Source organism: Hyperoodon ampullatus (assembly GCF_949752795.1).
Source record: "Hyperoodon ampullatus genome assembly, chromosome: 5".
In the NCBI taxonomy this organism is placed as follows: domain Eukaryota; kingdom Metazoa; phylum Chordata; class Mammalia; order Artiodactyla; family Ziphiidae; genus Hyperoodon; species Hyperoodon ampullatus.
Window position 1 is genome coordinate 40,705,939 of NC_136918.1, and position 26,846 is coordinate 40,732,784.

General features: G+C 35.5%; 1 protein-coding gene across 1 annotated transcript; it reads right to left on the reverse strand.

Moving 5' to 3' along the window:
- Window positions 1–2,409: 2,409 nt before the first annotated feature.
- On the reverse strand, window positions 2,410–23,781 carry CLDN16 (claudin 16; the record flags this gene model as incomplete). Its single annotated transcript, XM_079705364.1, has 5 exons — window positions 2,410–2,543; window positions 3,210–3,401; window positions 6,339–6,503; window positions 9,867–9,969; window positions 23,668–23,781. The coding sequence occupies 5 exons, from the start codon at window positions 23,779–23,781 to the stop codon at window positions 2,410–2,412; spliced, it is 708 nt and encodes a 235-aa protein (XP_079561490.1).
- Between the last annotated feature and the right edge of the window lie 3,065 nt (window positions 23,782–26,846).

The following is a 26,846-nucleotide window of genomic DNA, read 5'->3' on the forward strand; positions in this document are numbered from 1 at the left end:
TCTTTGTGTGTATATGTATAAACAGAATATCTGGAAGAATGTGCAGATGTTCAATAGGGTTTTAGGAGTAGTGATATAGGTGGAGAGAATATGGTCCCATGGTATTTAAACAAGGTACATTTTTGTTTTTGTTTTCCAACTTTCTACAATGCACATATATAACTTTTATAATAACAAAAGGCTAATTTCAGTTAAAAATGTGATATTAGAAAGTCATGATTAATAAAAGGATAGGTAAATAAGATTGCTCCATTTTATACATTTTTTTTCCTATTGCAATTAACAGGACATGACTAAATTATAGTACTCAGAATTTGGTGGGCTATGTTAATGATTCAACCTAATAACCAGATATGAGTATACTTTGGGCTTATGTTATTTTTTTCTTTCTGAGCATGTTGAGCTACCACTATGTCAACTATTGCTTCTTCACAATTTGATATTTATTTTGCTGTTCACTATACAACAAATATATTTTGTAGTTGCTATACAAAATATATTATTTGTTATGCTTTATTTTGGAATGCTTCATTAGATTACAGTGGATTAGGAATGAACATTCCCAAAAGGATTTTTTTAAAAAAATACTAATATTTTCCCCAGGATATGCAAAATGTTTTTATTGAGAAAAATATTCAAAACATTAATAGATTTCGATTATCACCATAATCCTCTGAAATATTTCCTCATAGAAATGAAACCTTTAAGGAGGGAAAAATTTGTATCTCTAAAATCTAATTAATTATTTAATTAATTTTACCCTGCCTTTCCCCAGAAGTATTTCAAGAGACTTATTAAAATATATAAAACATGACAGACAATATATCATAAAATAAATATGGGAATAAAAAATTTAAAAGCTAATGTTGAGAAAAAAGAACAACACAAAATAAGCTTTAAAATGCTTAGAATAATACCCATATAATTAGTAAACATAATCTACAATTATTTTTGTTAAATGTCAGTTACAGTTAATAACATCCATGAAATAAAAGTGAATCAGTTGCTCTTAATTCTACGATTATATTATAAATTCTCCTGAGATAGTAGTAAAAAGATGTCGTATGAAGTCATGAACATCATTCTTAGCAATGTATGTACCAGTTTCCATCATCTTGTTTTCACATTATTTTTAGCTTTTTTAAATTGGAAACACTTCTTTTAGGAGCTTCAGACATTCACAACTAAATTTCCATTTTCCAAAGAATTAATTTTTAGTTCAGTTGATAGTCTGTTAAGGTACTGTATGGCTATTAATGCTATTCATGTGAGTTTCAAGGAAGCAGAAAACCTGAGGTTAAATTTTATAACTTTAAAAAAACTCTACAATTAAAAAAATTGAAATATGGTTATATTATGGATATGAACAAAATCCCATTAGCAATTATTCATTGATTTCTTTAAGTGTGTATATAATTCCATTTTTTCAAAAAAGCACAAATTTTGTGAGGAAAATTAATTTTTTTCAACAGAGAATTGTTGAGCCTTTATTGCTTTCAAGCAACAAATACTTTTTACATTTTATCATATGTCAGCTATTTTGCTGGGTGCTGAGAATCCAGTGGTGAGAGGACACCTGAATTGGTGAATTCTAATATGGTACATTCTTGAGATACATTTGGATGCCCAATCAATGCTAAGTGAACTCCCCGGTTTAGCTATTAACTGCTGTAGTTTAATATTTGACAATCTATAGGCAAACTTGGAGTAGTGATTTAAAAAATACACAGATCTTTAATGTGGTTAATAAGGAAGAAGGTCAGTACTGACTCTGATATTAATTTAGTATTTGCTTTTGACATTTAGAGTTTGGAGGGAGACCTTTTTATCTTTAACTCCCACCAGTGGCTGGTACATGAAGTTATTTTCTTTTTCTATTTTAACAGAATCAGAGCAATGGTAAGTTTTGATATACTCGTTTGAATTTGGAAGAATCATCTTCTTCAAAGTTATCAAATAACTCACTCAATTGAGAATACAAAAAGTGAGCCAAAAACCAGGGAAAGAGCTAAGAGCTTGTCAATCTTTTCAAAGATTAGAATTCTCTGACCTCTTTTGAAAGTTGTTTTCTATTCTTAAAGCCTCATTTAATTTTAATATCACCATGTCACTATCTCTAGCAGCAATATCACAACAAACAGTTTTATATCCCAACAACCTTATCTTAAAATACAGGGAAAGTGTACGTGTGTATATGTGTGAGAGAGGGTAAAAGAATGTGGAAGAATATAAGAATAATTGAGAAGGAGAAGTGATAGGAGAATCAAACTTTTTGATTAAGCTAAGCAATTAATTTAGTTGAACAGGAAGTCTAGATAACTGTTCCTGGATTGGCCGGCTATTTTATTAACTTGAACATATTGATTGGTTAGTTAAACAACATAGACACACAGACTGATATGTGTCACTTCACACCCTAGTGTCTACAGCATACATTTTGGCAGTCTGTGTCCGAGGGGCTGCGTATGACTGGGACATGGAAACAGCTGTAGTTGAATAGGCTTTCCTCCTGGAATAAGGATAGCTCCTCTCAGGTACAACATCTGTTTGGAAGAGATAAACATGGCGATATAAAAATAATTATGGCTCAGTAAACTTTGGGGGAAAATGTAATTTTATATACTCTTACCCAAAAGGGGCAATAATATAAATATTATAAGAAAGAATCATCTAAGAACTTAGAAGAAGCTCTAAGATTTTCAACTTGAAAGTTATTTTTAGATTTAAAATTCAGTCAAGTAATTTCCTTTTCTTTTCTTTCTTATGAGAAGAGGGATTTCCTTATTTTTTTTCAGTGACATTTTGAGAAACCCAATAGTAACATATTACACTCTTTAACAACAAGTATGCATTTGACTTGGCTCTCTGTCTATTTCTCTGTTTAACTCTAGATATAAATTTAGTTGATTGGGTGAAGTGAGATATATAAGATTATGACACATCAAAATAACCATTATATATTTCAATGTTAGATACAGTTGTAGCTGTAGTATTCTTTTTTTTTTTTTTCTTTTCAACAAATATACCACTAACAGGATAGTAAGGTTCTAGTACTGCAAATCAGTTGTCCTTGAACAACTGAAATTTCTAATGGAAATAGGTAGGGATCAAGTTATCAACATTACTTTGAGCTGGTGAGATGTGTTTCCATTGGGTTGGGAGGAATGATACTGGAGGCAAGGAAGTGTGCTATTTTATTATGTTCTTACCTTTGAAGAGGTATAAGCAGCATGTGAGGACAGCACCAGCCAAGAAGCAACCCAGAGACCCAGCCATTCCAAGCCAACAGGACCAACCAAATTTGTATTGGATGCCAAGAAATATATTGTGCAAAACCAGAGAAGAACGTTCCACATAAACATCAACAGCATACCACACAGAGCCAATGATTCCTGGGGCACCTGAAGGAGATGAAAATTGCTAAAAATAATGCAGGCCTTTAAAAAATTTATATCCAAGGAGATTTAAGAGTATTCTACTGTATTGTATTTAAGAGCATTCTATGGCTCCCCAGACCCATGACTGAAGTTATGTCAGCTACATAATCAGCACCCATATGGAAACTATGTTTTTAAAGTCCTTCATTTTAGTACTTTGAGGTAAAAAACAAATAACTAAAGTAGAAGTTGAAAATTTATGTAACACTCCCACACCATATTAGGATAGCCTAAGAAATTTTGTTCATTTTAAATAAAATTTAATTCTCACAGATTAGTCTTTCTGAAAATTGATTGTCTTGAAACAATGTCACTAGAGTCCTCTTGCTTTAAAGGTATAAATTGCATGTCAGGGCTCAGAGGTAAGAAAAAAGAGTGGGGAGTTGTCAGACAAAAGGCTATATGAAAATGGTGTTTCTGAAATCTTTAACCCCCAAGAAACTCTCACATTTTTTCTCTAGTAAGTCTGTCTGTGATATCTATTGAAGTCACAATTTAATTGCATTCTTTTCCCAATTGTTTAATGCAAGAAGTTTAAGAAGGACCAGATCATGAACACATAGTAACCATTAAAATACAAGGTGTAAATTACCACACCTTTTCCATAATACTGTAACCCATAGGTTTAGGATGAAAACTCTTTTTTGAAACTTAGAAACAGATTTTGGTATATATATGTATACATATATATGCGTGCATATATATACATATGCATATATATATATATATACACACACACACACATATATATATATACACACACATATATATATACACACATATATATGTGTGTGTGTGAAACGGAGCAGGACCTTATGGTCCTTTCTCCCCCACGTCCTCCTCCTGCCTTTTGTCTGTGCAAAAACTTTAGCCAAAGAATAAGTTTAATCAGAGATGTGAGAAAATGCAGAAGAGAAAAAAGCAGTCAGACAGGACAAAACAGTGATAGTTTAGTCAGTAAGCAAAGTCAAGGCCCTTCAGTTCCTTCTCAAGGGCTATGGATAGTACTCTGAGCCATATGCTGTGCGCTGGTTTATAGATACTGAAACCCCTACCAGGTGGAAGAAGTTAACTACATGATGAGCAGGCTGTAGCCATGACATAAGCTGCCACAATTCTGACAACTGGTCTCAAAGAAATGGGAACAAACTGACCATGGAACTGAAGATTAACTGTACTTAAAACAATCAAGATGATGCTAGTCAGACCACCGATGACCGATTTCAAGATGGCTGTCAGAGCTGACTGTACTGTTTCTACATGTAGCCCCTTCCCTCCACCTATAAAAGCTCTTGCTCCCCGATTGTCGGGGAGTGGGGGGGCGGTCAGCCTTTGGACAGGCGTCTGCCCTCCCCACTGGTTGCCTGCATCCAAAATAAAGCAAACTTTCCTTTCCACCATCTTCACCTCTTTATTGGCTTTTGAGCGGCGAGGAACAAACCCCACTTTTAGTTATGTGTATATATCTATGTGTGTATATATATATATATGTGTGTGTGTGTATATATATATAAATATATACATGGCATACTAATTTCAAATGATGATTCCAAGGATTTGGCCATCTCTGGCAATTTAATTTAGTATCTCTTTAGCCGTTCCTGCAGGGATTTTCTTCAGTGACTTATTTTTCTTTAAATTTAGTTCGTTTTGCTATTTTATAAAAAAATGGAGTAGATTAGTGATGTCTCAAAAGCATTCTAGAATAAAATTGCAAAGCATTAAATGATGTTTAAATTAGTTACATGAACACATTGTTACATACAAAAGCTTTGTGTTATCACTAGGCTGGATATGGGAATGAATATCTTTAAAAGGAAAACAAAGTACTAAATTCTTGTGACTTTTTAGTACAATCTAAGGATCCTTAGGGCCTTGTGTGAAAATATCAGGGAGGCCCCACTCTTGACTATGTGATGGGTGAGACGTTCAGCTATGGGCTTACTCTGCCCACATTGGGATCTTTACAACCACAATTAGGAGTAGATATTATTGCTGAGGCTTCACCCTAATTTGTAGACCAATAAAAGGAGACAGATTAACTGGCCTAAGGTCACACATTTTATATATGTATGTATGTATATATATATATATATATATATATATATATATATATATATATATATATCTGCAAGCATTTGCTAACTTTTTGCTGCTATCATAAAAGAAGATGGTTTTCTCTCTGGAGGGTGGACTCATTGGTTTTCAATCTTCCTACACTTTGATTTCTTTCACAGTGTACTTCCTCCCAACTTGTATCATGATCCAGAAAAGACATGATGACAAAGGGAGACTAAATTGAATTTGATGACAGACCTCAGTAAAATATCAATTTTGCTCTTTCACTAACAAACACTATATAAAGTGATTCTTGATTTATTGTTTATTACTCATGCTCGATTTATGTCTTCAGAACTCCATTTATTCACCAGTTTCTTAAGTAGAGATAATAGCATAATCTGTTTATTGTTACAGATATGATCATATGAGTTGGCACATGAGAAAAGCCTAACACACGACTTGGTACAATTTAGTTCATTGCCAAGAAGAACTGGTAAGGGTGTGTACAGGCAAGAAGGTGGCAGCTGGAGGCTTATTTTAGGCTTTAACTTCAGGAATAATCACAATTTTTTTTTTAATTTAAAGACTTATATAACTTTTTAAATAGTTAAAAAATAATTTGAGGACTTCAATAAACCCTGACAAGGGATATTAACAAAAGATTAATTATCTGATTCCAAAACTAAGGAAAGCAGGGTAGGTGGATGTGCTCCTTATTCCTTCAATCTAGAAAAGCAAGTCAAATATTATCCTAAATTGAACTACTTCAGGACAGAACCCTTCTTCATCCCAAGACCTTAGTTGAGTATCTTTATCCCCATCACTAGTCCAGTCCAATACCTGCTATAAGTAATGTGGTTCCAGCAACAAAGCAGATGCGGACTTTGATGTATGGCTCATCAGGGAGGAATTTCACACAGTCAAGACCAAGGAGCAGTGTAATAAATCCAAATCCAGCTAAAATATCTGCAGTAATCATCAGCGCCCGAGTTACCACCAGCTTCACTAGAAGATCAGAGCATGTGGTTTCAGCATAGTCAGAGGAAGGAGACATATTAATACACAGAGGTACACCAAAAAACAGACAACCACGTACATTAACACATGCCCACTGAATAAAATCAGACTTTAAATATGCATGAACTTGAAAATAAATACCCTTAATTTTCATAAAATGCAAAAATAGTATGAGACTATCAACAGTATTATTTGGTTAAGGACTGCTTTTTATAGTCTTGTTGGCCATCTAGTGAAATGCCTGGCATATGGTGGGGACTAAATAACTATTTCCTTTTTGCCTCTTGTTTTGGAATGAGTCTCATTCACAAGTATTAGCTTAATGTTTAATTGAAAGTAGAGTATCTCTTCTTCTGAAGACAATCAATAAATATTCAATAAATAAATAATCACTACATTTGTTTGAAGTTTTATTGGAAAAATGTAACAAATTGGTTAAAATAGGGGAGCAGAATAAAATACTACAAGACATCTCATGCCAGTTCAGGTAGGAGCCATCAGCAGATCTTTAGAAGAAGGAGCCTCCATTATTAAACAGAAGACTATTTATTTTCTTTTATTCCTTCAGGTTGTGACCCTTCTTGGCCAACACTTTGCATTAACCCTTCAACCTTGTATTGTCAACGAAGCATATTTTAAAGCTATGGCCAATGGGAATATGTGGTAGAAAGTCCAGGAAAGAGAAGATCAGGTAAATAGAAGTAGAATAGTAGCAGTCATCTGCAATGGGAGCATTATCGACTGTGAAAGCCTCCTCACCTGTGAGTTCCAGTGACACTAAATTAAAACTAGAATAATGTTGTCACAAATGGAGGGTTAATTATCTGAAGTCAGAACTATTGTTACTTTAGCTGGCTACTGGAGAGGAGTAATAAAATCTATTCCTTTGATGGTATCGTAATTATGATACGATAGTGATCTGGAGTTTCCTTGTAATGAAATAATTTTTCCCCAATGATGAGACAATTTTAGGGGCTATTTAGTCATAGATGGCTTGTGAAAATGTGGCCAATTTTCCTCATTTCAAATATAAAATATTTTTATAATCCATCTAAGAGAGGAAATCAATGCATAAAATCAGTTTCTACCTTATTAATAGGTGAATATTTAAGATCTCGAAATGTGACATTATTTTTTAAAATTTAGGCTCAAATTTCAAATTTAGGACAAATCTAAAGTTCATCTTGTTTTCTTCAAAATTAAGGAAAGAGAAAAATATGTAACTCATTAGGTGATATCAGTTTTTATATTTTAGCAGATCTCCTTGATCCTCAAATGTTATACATAAGTGGGCTTACTATTCAGCACCCCAAACCAAGTGGTCCCACATTTTGGAAGGCCTCCCTTGAAATTTTCTAAGTCCTCTTCTGGAACCTGGGATCAACAGGGCCAGGGTTGCTATCTGGATGGGGTGCCCTGAAATCATTGTTGGCCCTGGTCTTCCCCTCTCTGACCCTTGCTCCCATACAAAGTGTGTCTCAGATGCTCTGTGGAACTACAGGACTCATGCCTGTGGTGTCATCCAGGGGACACATGGCTAGCCCAGTTCCAAGAGGGCAGCTCTGCAAGAGATTGCTAATGCTGGCCAGCCAGGAATTTCCCTTTGGAGATTATCTGAGATTTGGCTGCCAGAATAATGTTAAATACCTTGATTTGGGGGGTGGAGAAGGGCTCAAATTAACAGTATCAACAGGAGCCCTAAAAAATGCATCTGGCTCTAAATACTCTAAGTATACAAGGTAATGAGAAAGGTGATCTTATTGTGATTGTATAAAAGATATCAAAGACTAAAAATAAAATCTGCTCTCTTACAGGTAACATCCTAACTTAGAGGGTACAGTTATATTATTTTCTTAGAACACATTTTCATCTCTCTTGTCTTTAAGCATATGATTGAATTTTTAAAAGAAAATTAATGGCTTTTTAGTATATTATTTGAAAGTAATAGGTAAAAATATATCAAAAGACAAATGTGAGATAGTATAGGCAAAAGATAGAGGACCATTTAAAAATATAAACAGTGGTTTTCTCTGTGTAGTAGCTTATGAATAATTTTATATTCTTCTTACATAAATGTATATAACAAATATTTAAAAGTTTGAAATATTTCATCTTTCTATTTTCATCTCAACTCTAACCATAGCACTGCATTTCTGGAATAGCCTAGGGTCCACGTGAACATGAATGCCCATTCCTATTGACCAAACCATGCTTCTTTGTAGATAGAACTAGGTTAGTGCAAGAAGGGAAAAAAGAGGAAAGCATAAAAGGCCTTTTTCTAAAAAATGAAATAAAAGCTTTATGAATTAAAAAATGTTTCAGGCACTCAAATCCTAAATGGCAGAGAAATATATTTGTAGAGCACAGCCCCTTTTAAGTGCTTTTCCCTGGACTGAAATAGCTGTTCAGGGGAAAATTCACATTCTAAGGGGAAAAGTCACATTCTAAGGTTTTACTTTTCATTTATCTTGAGAAAAGAAGTTTTGATATTGTACCACCACCCTTCACTTGATTTGAAAGAGACTAAAACCAATTTGCTTTAATAACAGCACCAGTATTTCTTGGCACGATTGGATGTTCTAATAAGTAAACAAACAAACAAACAAACTCACAAATAAATAAATAAATGGTATGGAGAAGAGTTGAGAGAATCAGTAATAAGGTTTTTCAATCTATGAAATCTTTTATTCATAGAAACATGGGCCTTGTTAACACTTAATTATAATTTAAAGCTAAAGGTAGGGAAGATGAAGGAGATGGCTTTATTATTTCTGCTAAGAATGTGTCACATATTTTAATGTTTTTCATTCCCTGATCCCACAGTCTGTGTCTCTCTTTGCCTATCTGTCTCCCTATCTGTTTTTCTGTCTCTGTCTCTGCCCCTCTATATCTACTGTCTCTCTTTCTTAGCAAGTCATCCATTGAAATACTGTAAACTTTCTATCTGACCTAAGTCATAGATAAAAGATATCTCCAAAATGCTTTTCATCTAACCGGTCAATTCTAATCATAAAATTACTGCACCCTGAAGATTTCATTTCAATTTAAAAAGTGTTTACTATAAGCCTGCTGTGTATAAGATACTATACCAGACCCTTTGTGGGATAGCAGAACTGAATAAGATAATATTTTTACCCTAAAGGAATTTATAAATACATGGGAAAAGATAAAATATGCGAATAATGTTTCAATCCACATTTTAGAAATAAACTAAATTTCTAATTGAAACATTTAAAACTGGACAGAACCTTAATATTGAATAGTAAAAAACAAAAACACATAATGGAAACCTGAGTTCAATTTCCTTTGGTCTTCCCTCCCTGACAAGGGTGATGTCTAAGGCATACGTACAGGGGTGTTCAGCAAGTATAGAATCGTACTCATCACAGGTGCGAATCCCATCAAAAGCATTTGTGACACACTCCCACCAGAGGCCTCGGCATTTTGTGCTCACCTAGATGTTGGAGAAGACACCACGTGAAACAACTCAGGCAGACACACTTCAATTCACCTTGATCAAAGAAAGAACTTGGCTGTTGTGAGTTTGATAGCAAAGTACAGTGGTTACAAGCATGATCAGAATTTCATTTACAACAAACACAATGCATTTTAGAGTATTTTTCCTTAAGGACTAACAATTCAAGGCTTTCCCCACCAGGAAATAAAAATCACTTCCTGATTTGGAGGTGGAGGGAGGGAAGAAGTCATGCCTAAAATGGATAAAATCAGAATTAAACATATGCAAATGCCTATGGCTGGTTCTCTCATCGAGTCATTTTAATAGGGCGACAATTCATTTCACTATCATATGCTGACATTTACTTATTCCCCCCCCAAAAAAAATCAATATAACAATAGGTGATAACTGTTGACATCTTGAGTCTATTAGGAATGTACATTAATTTTTCTTCATCATGAACAATGAGTCCCATGAAGAAACGTTATTGTATATGATGTTCATAAATTTAAAATAATGGTCAAAGAAAGTTATACATAAAGACCATACTACTTCTTCCTTGCTCCACTGACAGACTACTAATGTTTAAGCTATGAGATGGATGTAAACAAATTGAACATTAATTTCATACAGACTTGCAGTCATAAATCACTTTTACTTAGAAATGCTGTACAGATGATTCTAAGTATCCACTTAGAGCTAAAAGGTGAAAGTGTCCTGAGACTTCTCATATTTTACCTATAAGCTGTAAGTCAAAATAGATTTCCTAGAATTGTAAACATGCCAACAGAAAATGTTTTCAAGTATTCTTGACAGAGCTCATACATATGCAACAGAACTAGTATGATTGTTTATTCTGATTTTATTACAGATGCACATTACCTTGGCAATCTGGGAAGAGTTTAGTAAGATTTAACCACAAATTATCTTGGAAAATGAAAGCTTAAAGTTTTCCTTAAAGAAAGAATAAATAACAGAGCAGAATGGGCAGAGAAATGCAAAGGCAGGGAGATTATAACTGGTGTGGAGAAGAAAGGAAGGAATGTGAAATATTTGATTTGCAAAAGAAAATTATATCAGAGAATATTTGCGCTATGAAACTCTTTGACCCATGTTCTGCTTTGAAGTTGTGTTGTGCACCAAATAAAACTCTACTGCTGGCTACTCCATCACAATTTTGAACGTTGTACTTCTATTTTCACTTTGTATGTAAAATGCCTATAATTGGTAATAATTAATAATTCTACATTGAATCTATACTCTGAAGCAGTTACTGTTTAATTAATAACCTCACTTATTAATTAGAGGATCCTGTGATCTATCATTATTACTGTCCATTTTACAAATAAGGAAAATGAGGCACAGGAAAGTTAAGTGATAACCCCAGGAAGTGTAGTTAAATGGAGGAGATAGGATTCAAACACAGCAGTCTGTGTATATGCTCTTAAGCATTGCAGTATACTTAAAACCTATTTTTTTAAATTCCAAGTTTACTTCAGGTGAAAGTACTCCAGAATTGGAAACTGAAAGATAGTTTTGGGTGAAGTAGTAAGCCCTAACTTTAATCTCATCCTATGGCCATTATTCTATGAAACCTCACTTTGGCTTGCTCTTCCTAAGATTAAATCTAGTAGTGATGTTTTAGAATGTTGGAATATTATCTGACCTGAGGCACCACAGAGACCAAAATATTAATAAAGAAAATCCATCTTGAGAAACCTAATATATAAATTTCTAAAGAACGATGTGAATATCTAAACTTACATGCACATGAAATTTAAGCTATAACTGAAAAAATACAGACTTTATTTATTTATTTATATTTTATTTTGTTTATTTATTTTTGTGGTACACGGGCCTCTCACTGTTGTGGCCTCTCCCGTTGCAGAGCAGAGCACAGGCTCCGGACGCGCAGGCTCAGCGGCCATGGCTCACTGGCCCAGCCGCTCCGCGGCATGTGGGATCTTCCCGGACCGGGGCACGAACCCGTGTCCCCTGCATCGACAGGCGGACTCTCAACCACTGCGCCACCAGGGAGGCCCCAGACTTTAAATTGACACTCTTATTAGCTGTGTTGCATCCTTGGCAAGGCCTTACCTTTTTTGAGTCTCAATCTCCTTATCTTTATAAAGGAGCTAATGCTAGGGTGACTATAAGAATTAAAAATTACAGGGCTTCCCTGGTGACGCAGTGGTTGAGAGTCTGCCTGCCGATTCAGGGGACACGGGTTCGTGCCCCGGTCTGGGAAGATCCCACATGCTGTGGAGCGGCTGGGCCCGTGAGCCGTGGCCGCTGAGCCTGCGCGTCCGGAGCCTGTGCTCCGCAACGGGAGAGGCCACAACAGTGAGAGGCCCGCGTACCGAAAAAAAGCAAACACACACAACATAAATGATTTGCTCAATAAATGATAATACTAGTAAAGTACTTAAACAGCATAGTAACCTGAGTAGTGACTAAGTTCAGCATTACTAACTAACCATATGAAAGTGGAGAAAGGTAGATGTAAAGGGTAGAATGTCAGCCCCCCAGAAGATGTATCCATGTTCTAATCCCCAGAACCTGTGAATGTGACCTTATTTGGAAAAAGGGACTTTGCATATGTAGTTAAATTAAGGGTTTTGAGAAAAGTAGATCCTCTTGGATTACCAGGGTGGGTCCTAAATCTAATGACAAGTGTCCTTATAAGAAGAGACACACAGAGGAGAGACAGACAGAAGAGAAGGAAGCAATGTGCCCATAGACACAGAAACTGGAGTGACGTGGGCCCACGTCAAGGAATGCCTATGTCACCAGAAGCTGGAAGAGACGAGGAATGCCTTCTCCTCTAGAGCCTTCAGAGGCGGTGTAGCCCTGACAAAACTTTGATTTCAAAATCCATGCCTTCAGAACTGTAAGAGAAAACTGTCTCTTGTGTTAAGCCACCAAATTGTGGCAATGTGTTATGGCAGCCCTAAGAAATGGATAGTAGAGACAATTTGTACTGAACTATTTTACCACAACAGAAGACAAGCCTTCTCATAGCCTGTTACTCTTCAGTCTCTCAATTAACAGGAACACACTGGATCCAGTTCATTCCAATTTGAGCTAGGTTATATGGACCTGAAGTCACTATTCTATAATCAGAGTGACTGTCCCCAATTTCCTGCCGTCTAACTCAGCCACTAAAACAAACAAATAAAACCTAGTATAGTCATTCTCATTATATTCGAGGTTATTTAGAAAATGAGCTGAGCTATATATGTGAGGATATTTAAACTAAAAAGAGTATTTTTTTCTTGCCAAAATAATCCAGTGATGGTGTCATTTTCAAGGCTATTGATCATTTACCTGCAATGACCATATTTAGAAAAGCAATGAGCTCATTAAAGGAAACAAGGAATCCAATTTCATTAGGTATTAATGCTTAGGGGCACAATATTAGATTGCTTGGTATTCACACTCAGTTAAGGTACGTGAGAATAGCGGCTGTAATTAACTAAACTTCTGTGTTAATATAGCACTTACTGGAGACACCCTTAAAGGTGCCTTTGTGCACAAAATACAAGGTTAAAAGACTGTTCGTTATTTATCACATTTAGGAAAGCCCTCCTTGCCTATAATTTAGAATCTTCACTTATCCTCCTGTTGTACAATGGCTTCTTAAGAGCTCTCTAAACCAAGCAAATCTACATTTTTTAAAGTTTTAAGACAAGGTTCTTACAAAGCAGACTCATGCTTAAAATATTATGGTTAACCTTACTTAATGGGTAAAAACAACGTTAAATAATAATTTTATCTCACAGCGTTGTCCAAAATAGACGATTACAAGTTTAAGCTTTGTGCTCTTAACATGTGATTCATATATTAATAAATAACATATAAAATAATACTCAGGGAATTTTTATATCATTTCAATAAATATCTGTTGGTCCTGAAGTGGGAAGAAATCAGTTTATCCAAGGTGTGGCAATAAAAGTGCAAGTCACAATCATGAGGCCAATCTAAATTTCTTAATATTAATTACCTGCCAACAGTGAAACATAGAGATTTTACAGAAGAGTACAGATTTCTGGCTTCCCTTGGAAACTTGGTCAGTCTGGCCACCTGGACTCCCTGGCTGCACATAGCAGCAATTAGCAGGAGCTAAGTGGATCTTCAAATTTCTACCCATCATTTAAACCTCACCTCAAAGATATCCCTTCTTCCATGAGATTCTCCCAGTCTCTCCAGCTGGAGTTAATCTCTTCTTGGATCCCACAGTAACTAGTCCATATTTCTATAGCATTTATAATATTGCATTATCGTTTTATGTTCATTTATGTGCATCTATCTCCCAAGTCTGCCTTTCAAACTATGTTCACTAAATGTCTGTCATGTGTCAGTCAACCGGCTAAGTGCTGGGGATACAGCAATGACCAAGATAGTAGGCATGGCACCTTGCTTCAAGGAGCTTACAAATCCTCCTTCTCAGTGTATAATAGACGCTCAATAGATGTTTACTGAGGGAAAATATTTGTCAATTTTTCTAATTCATACACATTAGCTCTCATTTCTCACTTGGCATAGAAAATGGTTACTGATATACTGTACACACAATTGAGGCTTAATATGTCCTTTTGACTTGACTGAACAGACTAGAATGTCTAAATCCAGGAGTTAAAGAAATATTATTGAGACCAAAGAGTTTATGCTGATTTGGTGTCAACCTGGACCCTATCTACTCAACTGGCTCTGGAAAGTGTTTACCATAACACTAAGGATGAACAGGATACCACACAGAAAAATAGTTTCAGGAAACTTTCAGGAAGAGGGACTGATGGTCCCTCTTCCTAGTTGAGTTTATAATGGCATAAATTAATTCCTTAATCCTGGAATTTCTTATTCTAACCTCTTTAGCAGTTTCCAATTAAGGTTTCTCTTTTCTCTATCCTAGCCTTTGCCAATTTCCCTTTTCTTATCCCTCTGAAAATATTTACAAGTAGCAACACACAATTTTGCCTGCATTGTCTTATCTTCTGCAGTTTTGAATGTGCCTGTCACGCCTCCATATATTTTATATATCTTTTGAGAAGAGAGAAACTTTAAAATATTTTAATTAATTGGCATTTTCTCCTCCTGTTACATAGGAGAAATATATATATATATATATATATATAGGGGTGGCCAACAAGTGTCTTTGGTTTTTAAGTAAAAATAAAAACCACATTTTTCATTTTCACCAAGAACTTTATTGAATAATGTATTCACCGTTTTGTTCCACTACTTTCTGCCACTTTTCAGGCAACTTCATAATTCAATCTTCCCCAAAATTTTTATCTTTCTGAGCAAAGTACTGTTCCAAGTGTCTTTTACAATCTTCCAGGCAATTGAAATTTTTTTCATTAAGAGAATTTTGTAAAGACCAAAATAAATGGAAATCTGAAGATGCAATGTCTGGTGAATATGGTGGATGAATGAAGAACTTCCCAGCCAACCTGTAACAGTTTTTGCCTGGTCATCAAACAAACATGCAGTCTTGTGTTATCCTGATGGAAGATGATGCGTTTTCTGTTGACGAATTCCTAATGCTTTTCATCGAGTGCTGCTTTCATTTGGTCTAATTGGGAGCAGTACTTGTTGGAATTAATCATTTGGTTTTCCAGAAGCAGCTCATAATAGAGGACTCCTTTCCAATCCCACCATATACACAACATCACCTTCTTTGGACGAAGACCGGCCTTTGGTGTGGTTGGTGGTGGTTCATTTCGCCTGCCCCACGATCTTTTCTGTTCCACATTATTGTACAGTATCCGCTTTTCATCGCCCGTCAAAATTTGTTTTAAAAACGGCACATTTTCATTATGTTTAAGAAGAGAATCGCATGTGGAAATATGGTCAAGAAGGTTTTTTTAGCTTAACTTATGTGGAACCCAAACATCAAAGCGATTCACATAACCAAGCTGGTGCAAATGATTTTCAGTGCTTGATTTGGATATTTTTAGTATGTCTGTTATCATCTCCCATGTGGTACAACGTTGATTGTTCTCAATTAATGTCTCGATTTGTTTGCTATCAACTTTAATTGCTCTACCCAACCATGGAGCATCGTCCAGAGAGAAATCTCCAGCACGAAACTTGGCAAACAACTTTTGACACCTTCAACCAGTCACAGCACCTTCTCCATACACTGCATAAATCTTTTCTTGCATTTAGGTTGCATTTTTACCTTTCTTGAAATAATAAAGCATAATATGCTGAAAACGTTGCTTTTTTTCTTCTGTCTTCAATATTAAAATGGCTACACAAAAATTCACCAATTTTGATGTCTTTTTTAAATGCAGTCTGATATGACAGTTGTCACATACAATCTAACAAAATTGTTTTGAATGAATTTAAAAGGCAACTAAGTGTTACTAGAGCCATCTTATGGAAAAAAATGAACCAACCGTTTGGCCAACCCAATATATATAGTAATTATACACAGCAGGCTTAGTAAATGTTTTTTCTTGGTTGACCACAATCAAACAAGATTTTTCTTTGTCACTATGCATTATGTTATAAATGCATATGCATTGGGATTTGTGTGTAAATATAATATACATAGGAGGAATAATCATTAGCCAAAAGAAAAATGGGATGTCATGAAGATATATTCTTTTAAAAACCACCTTGCATATGCATAAAATAGAGATTTATAGTTTTCACACCATTTTACCATCCCTGTACTAGTGTACTTTAATGCTAAAGATGCAACTTATTTGTTTCCAGCACTTAATTGAATATATTTATTGGGATGCAAAAGTTTTAATAATACTATAGTAAATAATGTTTTACTATTAAAACATGAAACATTTTCACTTTGAACAAAAAGGCATTTGAATTTTTCATACTAGAGTTCTGAACTTCTAATTTTTACATTTTCTTTTCTTTTTCTTACTATCCCAGAGCCTAAAAGAACTCAAGACAGGTGTTTATAAGGATGAGAAAACAAGATTAAAATAAATAAAATAGATGTCACCTTTCTTTTTTACTCCATTTATGTACCATGAGTTTATGTGCTAAAATATATTTGGCTTAACTCTTCTTGCTTAGCTGTGGAGCACTGGCTAAAGGCATAAATGACAAGAATGGGATAATGCAAACTTATTAGGTATTAATATAATGTTTGTGGCCTTCATGGTTATATTACCTAATTTACATATATGGACTATATAATTATTTCAATTTTAATATTTATTATTTAATTTAAGTCATACATTTAATCATTATAGAATGTTCTCCTTATGAAAGTATGGAATCACAACTTTGCAAAGATTACTGGCCAGTGGCAGAGATCACAATTTACGTTGAGTGAATTATTACAAAATATTAATTTCCTTTTCTCTCTCTCCTTTTCTTAATTTCTTTCCCTCTTTGAAGCACCGGAAGAAAAGCTATATTTTCTAGGTAGGCATACACTCTTCACCAACTTTATTATGCATTTCAGGAGATTGGTTCTTTTTTCCTATCTGATTAAAAAGAGGGGCCAAATCCATATCTTGAAAAAATTTAAACTGCAACAAGATGAAAGATCTTCCCTAAGAAAAAGTGATGGTATTTCTACAGAGATACTTCTTATTTAGTGTTCAGTGTGAGATTTCCAAATATCACTTCACATTATATTTCACTCATTTATTCATTCTTTAGTAAGTATGTCAAGTATCATAATAGGTACCCATTCACTTCATATTAACAAATGCATCCTGAGTTCCCATTATGTGGAAGGGGGTGCTAGGAGCTGTAGGAGACCATGAGGCAAATTAAAGAATATTTCTAAGCTCAAATGTCTGCTAAAGGAGTTTAAAATCAGTTGGAAAGCAAAACAAGTATATATAATCAGAGTACATGCTAGCTCTAATAATTTCAATATTTATGTATGAAAGAATTGTAGCATCATTAATTAAAATAGAAATCCCAGGGGAGAACCTGGTAATGAAGATATAATAAATCCAAATGAAGATTACCTTTCATTTGAGGTCATAAAATTTTAATCTTAACAGTGCTTGGTACATGACAAATTCTCAGTAAATAATTAACAAAAGTTGAACTGAAAAATGAAATAAATTTGTGAAAACATTTTTTCTTTCTGATAACTGAGAGACCAGTAACTTTGTGAAGAAGCTACTTTCCTATTTTACTGTGGGTAATGAAGAATTACACATTTTATGATGTAATTAACATATTTATGTTATTAATTCATAATTTATTTTCTTTTAAAATGTATCTAATATATAACTTCTGCTATTTTGTCTCTATTTTATGCCTTATTCCCCTGGTTAGACAAAAAGGGAACAGCCATAAGTGTAAAAATGGAAAAAACAACAGCTCAGAGAAGCAAACAAAATTAGTCCAAGAGAATCAATAGAGAAAATAGGAACAAAATTTAAATCTCATATTTCTCCCTTCAGTGAACATTGTACAAAATGTCATCTCCTCCTCCAGAACAAAAACAAAACAATAAACTGCAAATAGACGATAATATATCTAACATTTATTGACTGATTTGTATTTGCCTGGTACTGCGGTCAACTAGATACACAGGCTCATTTAATCCTCACAAGACACTTACCATGTGCATATTGTTACACTCCCTTTATAGAAGAGGAAATGCAGTTTTACACAACTTAAACATCTGTCTAAATTCACACAACTACTGCCTGGCAGGGTGGGATTTAATTTCAGGTCCCTGTAACATCAAGTCCAACCTGTAAACATCCACACTGAAAAGCATTCCCTTCCTGGCCCCCTCAAGGTGCTGTGCAAAAATCTAAGTAAGAAAAAAATAGTGGCATGGTCCAGGGATGTTGCTGCTTAATGACTTCTGTATAGCGACTAATTTTCCTCTATTTAAGCTCTAGGTGAGTTGTTCCATCCTTCCTCCAATTACCCCAAAATAGTAAAGTGGATTTCAAATTTTACTTCTTCTCCATCAGCCTTCTTTCTCCACATGCAATCAATTATTAATCCCATCAATTTGAGTTATTTAGTTTCCCATATCTTCATGTCTTTTTAAAAAAATTTTATTGAATTATAGTTGATTTACAATGTTGTGTTAGTTTCAGATGTACAGCAAAGTGAATCAGTTATACATATACATATATCTACTTTTTTCAGATTGTTTTCCCATATAGGTCATTACAGAGTATTGAGTAGAGTTCCCTGTGCTATACAGTAGGTTCCTATTAGTTATCTATTTTATACATAGTAGTGTGTATATGTCAATCCCAGTCTCCCAATTTATCCCTCCCTGCTTATCCCCTGGTAAGCATAAATTTGTTTTCTACATCTGTGACTCTGCTTCTGTTTTGTAAACAAGTTCATTTGTACCCTTCTTATGCTTGCTGCCACACTAGTTCTGACCATCAATGTTTTCCTCCTGTTTTATGGGAAAAGCTGCCTAGTTGATCTCCTTATAATTCATTTTACCCTTTCTAATCATTCCCCACATTAGCCAGAATGATTGCTCTTTCTAAAACACACATATATGTTTGCTTACAGTGAACCACCCTTGTCTATGTTATAAGATCTATATTTTACATGAACACAAGCCCTCGATGATCCAGCCCTTATATTCTCCTCCCTATGTTGGAAACTTTTTCCTATATGTCCAAAGTGATAAACATACAGCACTCTCATACCTAGATCTCTGCCTATATCATGTCCTGTGCATGCAATACTCTTTACTTTTTCTGCCCCCTTCACTTGTTCTTCAAGCCTAGTTTAGATATTTCTTCTGGGTAGCCTTCACTGATTATACATGATTGAGTGAGCTGGCCACTCAGAGTTATCTGTAATCATAGCATTGGTCATATCATACCGTCTATCAGTTTACCTGTCTGTCTCCCCCAGTATGCTGGGAGAAACCTAAGGAAGATCCAAGTTTCATCCTCCTTCATAATCTGTACCCACCACAGTACCAAGTAGACAGTAGGTATCAAAGAGCATTTGTGGAATGAAAGATTATAGAAAGTAAAGAAAAAAGGGGGAACACAAAAGAGAGATAAAGAGATGAAGGAGAAGGGTGGGGGTAGGAAAGGAAGAATAAAAGAGAAGTAGGGCATGAAAGGTTTTTTAAAAGGGAGAAGGGGAGAAGGAAGGGAGAAGAGGAAGAAGAAGAAAGAGGAAGGAGGCAGGGAGGAAAGAAGAAAGGAAGGGAGAACAAAAGTAAGGAGAGAAGTAGAGTGGGAAATAGGAAGAAAGAGCATATAAAGTTAACAGAAAAATGAAGACTATTCACACTAGATTTCCTAGTGGAAATTTCTAGGGAGTGTCTAGATGTCATCAGTCCTTCAGCGGCTACCCATCTCTCTGGAAGACATAGTCATGTCTCTAGACACAGTCATAGTCAAGGAGTTCTGATGTTAAAGAATATAAGACTAAAAAGGACCTTAAAACAACTGAGTTCAACTTCATTTTATAATTGAGGAAACTGAGCCGAAGACACGAGCTGTGACTGCTCAATAGAAGACAGTTAAGATGTCAACACAGTCTGGAATAATTTCAAAACCCAAGTTCTCTTCACACATCAGTCTTCCCCAAGACACACATGAATCAAGAATGATAGGAGCAGCATGGTAGCTCAGGACCCCTGGTCCTTGACATGGCGCTGTGCACAATTCCATCTGCTATTTCTTTTTCCTAATGTTTTTACTTAATGCAAATAACTTTCCTCTTCAGGACAGGTATAAATGAGGCCCCACACTATTTTGTAGTATTTTGAGTATTCTCTAGTAAGTCAAAAGGATATCTGAGCTCTGCTTCTTGCTCCCTGTTACTCACCTTTAGCCTGTAGTTTTGTTCTTTGTCCTCTCTCTTGGAAGACCTTTGCTGCCATTTCTAACTTTTGAAATCCTGGGCATCTTTTTTGACGCTTCGTTCAAATGTCTTTTCCTCCCTGAGGCCTGTCTCAATGTCCCTGACAGGAAATAATCGTTCTCTCTTCTTTGCTCCAGTGGCACTTTGTTCATTTCTTTCTCAAATATGAATTGCCCTACACCCTTTATTAGAGTTTCATGTGCATCTTTGTTCCTCCCTAAACGCGCGCTCATGAAAGGCAGGAATGGCTCTTGCTTTAGCTTTGACTCCCCTTGGAGGATTAGCACGGCACCTTTGAAATGACATACATTTCATGTTTGTTATGTTGAACTGAACTACAGAAACCATCTTCCAACACTGATGCCTACATCACTGTCAAAGATTAACAAAGCGAAAAATTCATTATATTCCTTTTTGTTTAAATTTTCTATGGGTGTGCTTTTTTAAAAATCCCTTTTATTGTGTCAATTTTTGTCCAGTAGTTGTTTAAAGTGAGTTGTTAATATGGACCAATGACGATATATACACAAGGAAGGAAGCAAAGAGACAGAATAGTAAAATTAAGTCAGTGAGTATCAGAACCTTGACATTTATGGATAATATTATGACTTTATATGCTGGCCAACTGAAGGAGTAATTGTTATGAGAGTTCCATGTCCCTTTAAAAATACTAACAAATAAAGAGGCTGTTGGAGAGAAGGGGGCTTCATTTGTTAAAGGGTTTTCTTCTTTTTTTTAATTTTAGAATATTATTTAGTTTTTTATACACCAGGTTCTTATTAGTTATCCATTTTATACATATTAGTGTATACATGTCAATCCCAATCTCCCAATTCATCCCACCACCACCCCCCACCGCTTTCCCCCCTTGGTGTCCATACGTTTGTTCTCTACATCTGTGTCTCTATTTCTGCCCTGCAAACCGGTTCATCTGTACCATTTTTCTAGGTTCCACATATATGTGTTAATATACGATATTTGTTTTTCTCTTTCTGACTTACTTCATTCTGTATGACAGTCTCTAGATCCATCCACGTCTCTACAAATGACTAAAGGGTTCTTCTTTTAATAGGGAGACTTCTTGGGGAAGATTTATTTCAATACATCTCAAGTATGGGAAATATGAAAGAAGCTAAGAACTACTAAATTATAGTCCGAGGTTAGCAAGGATTTACTCAAGGTGAATAAACTAGACTACTCATTCCACTCATTTTATCTAGGAGTGTTCTTGCACAGAACAGAGGGCAGATTGGTTGTATGTACTGAGATGAAAGCAAGAAGGCACTTTAAATGCCAGAACTCCCAATCCGTCTCAGCAAGGTCTGACCCTTTCTAAACTTTCATTTCTTATCAAGTGAAGTTAGCAGTTCCATCAGCTTAAGGAGAAAGATTTTCAAATTGTTTTGGAAAATATTTTAAGAATGCTTTTAGATGAGATTTTGCGTGTTTTTAAAAACATAATTTTAAGTGAGCTCAAGTCCAACATATTTCTCTATTCATCACCTACTACTGGCAGCCCATACTCTAGCAAGCTAATGGCAGCAGAACATTTCTATCTGCACTTTTCTGAGTACTGTTCAAAGGACAGCTTTGGTTTGTTTTTTTCATTCACCACTTATGTGCATGGTCAGATAATGCACCACTGGATTAACATATAACAGACATCCTTTATAGTATTTCAGTTCTATCACTATTTTCAGAAAAAATAATTTTCTAGTGCTAAAGAAGTACTTAAAACTCTCTTGGTTTTGAAATACCATGTAAGAGTCAGAGGAAATTTAAAAGCAAGAAAAAAATAAAACACAAAAATAATACACAGAAAAATAAAAGATTATTACTTTCCATTCAAAACTCCAACTTGGGAGTTTAATAAATAAAATTAGAAGAAAAAATATAAAAATATAAAAAAATATAAAAACTTGCCCTCAGATATCTTCCTTAAACTTCATAAAGGTATAGCATTTGCTAGAGTAAATTGTTCCATTCAGGATGTACATAGGAGAACATAGTGAGTTGCAGTATATTCTCAGTGAGTTCCTGATATATTGTTTCTTTTTCTCACCTACGCTTTTTAAAACCTTACAAATGAATAGTTGCTGAGTCTGAAGAATTGATTTTTACTTAGTTTTACCTCTCTCAGATTCCTATAGCCACAGAAAATAATTATAAATTTGAAAACTACTTCTTTCAGAGCTTCTCCAGTGAGAAAAATAAAATTTTCAAATATGAACCACTCACTCATCTTATACATGAACAGTAGGTCCCCAAGAGCAACTCATTTTTAAAAGAGGGTTTCTTAAATCCATATCTGTCTCCTGTACTTTGGGACACACTAGAAAAACTTGGTTTCCCACAGAATGTTTTCTCCTACTTGGAAACTTCTTACAATGACATTTTTCCATTGCACAGTAATTGGGTAGGTTTTATATGACTTGAGTTTGATCACTTGATCAACATTTAGATGATCACTCCTTAAGAAAGTCTATCATACTACTTTTAATGTTGTCTTCAAGATTAGCAAATTTCTGTTTGTGAGAAAGGATGTTAATGGAATGTTATTCAATTTAGTATATGCAGCAATGGAAGAGGTGAATTTCTGGAAAGCTTATATAATTACGCTTGTGTAAATTTACCTTTATGAAAAAAGGGCTTATTCAGTTACCTCATCTGTAAAATGTGATAACAACAATACCTACCTCATAGATGAGCTGTGAGAATTAAATAAGCTAATAATGTAAAGACTCAGTAAGTAGTAAGTAAGAAGCAAGCCCAACCATGTTGGCTATTATTACTATCTTAGTCCTAGTGAATGTAATGGGCCAGTGGGGCTTAGAGAAAAGTTGGACAGGCTTGGGTCAGTAAAAGAAGCTGCTGACTTCTTACCTCCAGGGAGTCATCTGCATTCACCATCCAACAGTCTGTCCAGGTGGCCACAACCAAGAACCCAGTAGAGAAAAATGCAAAGAAGCAGGCGACATACTGAAAAAGATCCCTCATCTTAACGAACAGCCTGTCTGCAAGGGACACGTGGGCAGCTGCCAGCCCTGGACCCATGCAGGTAGCTGGAATGCTGTCAGTCTTCTGTGCTTCTGGTACCTGGGGATGTTGAAAATTCTGGTCTTTTCCTTTTCCTTACTCCCCACTGCAGGCGTCTTAAGCTGCGGTAAGAGTAATACAAACAGGCTGTAACACACAGAGGGGTCCTGGAGGTCATTATCTGAAGCAGCGAGCCTCCAATCAGAAGCCAGGTCAGTGAAAGGACTGAGAATGTTTTGGGTGGGGGAGAAAAGGAGCCCCGGTAATGTTTTCTGCCCAGACCGTGGGCTAATGTGAGATGATGGTCACCAGAGGCACGTGCCAGCGCCAAGATGGAGAGAAGGAAGAAGGGTCACACCCCATGCTGACGCCTGTAAACTGATCTTTCTCAGGCCCTCCAGAGAAAGTGAGCTATTCTCCTCCTCCCCTCAGTAAGGGGGCTATATGGTTGACTGAGTGCTTTTATTATTAGGACTATTTTAATATTCGCTGACTACCTTAGACAGACAGGCCATTGGTGAAACTATGCTAACAAGGGCTTGCTCAAGGGAGTTTGCATTCCAAAGTACTGGGTAGAACAGCCCATAAAGGGTTTCCAAGCACCTGGGCCCCAGGTAGAGCCATGGCTCCTAACCTTTCGACATCATTCAGTGGGAAAGAGTGCGCATTTTAACCCAAAGAGCTCTGGGTATAAATCCTTGCTCTGAAGCTTACAGTCTGAAGGTACTTGGGCTGTGGTTTCTGTAAAATGGGGATATTAATACAAACAGGCATCATGAAATGTTTGGGAAAATTAAACGATACTGTGTCTGTAAATCACTTAGAAGAGTGTCTGACAAAAGTAGCTAAATGGTAAATATTAACATGACCAAGAATCCCCTATATGATTACTTTTCCCCCATGAACCAATGTTTGAAAATATGCTTGAAAAAGAAACTGTTTATTCTAGAATAGAAGGATTTTTTTAAGTCTGTGATATAGCAGGGGCAACTAGAGTTTTACCTACACCTGAGTGGGTAGCCTTATTGAGTATAAATATTCCATAACCAGTAGAATTAAAAAAAATACTTAAAAGAGCATACATATCCTCATTTAATCATTATCAGAGAGACCTCTCTACACTAAAATACGATTTTTAAGTGATAATAAAAAATATTTTACATGGTTCTTAATTCAAGAGAGAGAATGAGAAAGGCAGGGGGAGAGAGAGAGATTGAGAGAGAAAGAGAAAGAGGAACAAGGGAAAAGGATTAGAAATAGGTCGTTACTCTGGGAAGAATCATCTATTAAGAAAGTTATTTTAGTGACAGCTCAAGAAGGGAGTACTTTTTTCCACTTAATAATGATTCAGTCATAATATTTAGTGTAAAAGACTAAAATCAGTATTGATAAAACATCCTTCAAGTCTATATTAAAATAATAACTTTTGTGACTAAAATTTGTTGTTTTCTAATTGATTTGTGTTCAAAAGTATAAACTGTAAATATAAATGTAAAATCATTTGTAAAACCATGTGTGGAATATGTCTATTTACTGCCATAAATAAAGTATATACGTTATCAGTAGTTATCATTAGTTTGTGAGCAGCATTACAATTGCTTTTTATTTTATTTATTTTATTTGACTTATTTCACTTAACGATTGGGGAAAAGAACACTTAGTTTTTAAAGTACTCATTCAAAGAATGGAATTACCTATGGTGCAAGGCAGCTACAATGCACACATGCTGCTTCGGTGAGTCACAAGTGAATCTGTCCCTGTGCCCTAAAATCTAAAATGCTCATGCTCTGTTGATCTGGGAGGGAAACCAATTCCAAAAGCACATGCCCATTACAGGAAAAGTCCTGGACTTGGCTGCTAGCTTGCCACCCAGGGACCTTCCACAATGTACTTTTCCTGCTAACAGTGCACCCCAGGGCAATGGTTCTTAAACTTGAGTGCACAATGGAATCTCCAAAACCACGTGTTATAAATGCAGACTTGGGAGCTCCACCCTCAGAGATCTGGATTCGGGAAATTGGGAATGGAAGTCAAGAGTTCACATTTTGTAAATGTCTTGTATAAAATTCTGATTCTGAACCAGATGACCATGCCTTGAGAGACTAAGAAAAAGAGAAGAAAGATCAGCATTAAAACCAGCATATTACTTTACAGACTCACATACTATAGCTCAAAGACAAAGCTGCGGGAGAGGCACACCAGAATTACATCTTTGGTACCAAAGTCTTCCCTAAATAGTACCATAACAGGTCCCAAATCCAAATATCAGGACTTAATGAAGAAGGTAAAGTAAAGGAAAAAACACTGAGCTCCACGCATGCACTATGTATGCAAACACACACCAGTACACATATATCTCTGGAAATCAGAGATTCCTTCACAGAAAATATATAGGCTGTACCTTAATTTATTTCATTCCCCAAATTGTACTGGATGTCTTATGTGGTTAAGGATTGGTAGACCATTAATGTGACTGTAGAGCAGTTCCTGAATCAAAGTATAGTACTTTTAGAGAATAACGTAAGACAAGCATGCTTAAGGGTCCATTTCTGTGGGTGAGGCCATAATATGATAGGAGATCCAAGAAAGGAGAGACATGCAAACTAACCGATGAGTAAGAAGGACTCCATGGGTGGAGTGTGAGTGCACTTCAAAGGAGGAGACAAATGTGTTGGGAGCTGTGAGCACGGAGGTGCACATGCAGAATAAACCATTCATGAGTCTAGAAAACACACTTATGGTTACCAAAGGGGAGAGTGGTATGGGAGACAGTTCAAATAGCCATCTGGGATTAAAAAATACACACTATTATATATAAAATAGGTAAAAAACAAGACCAACTATATAGCACAGTGAACTATACTCAGCATCTTATAATAACTATGATGGAAAAGAATCTGAAAAAAGAAATTATATATATGCATATATGTGTGTGTGTGTATGTGTGTGTGTGTGTATATATATATATATATATATATATATATACATATATATAACTGAATCACTTTACTGTACACTTGAAACTA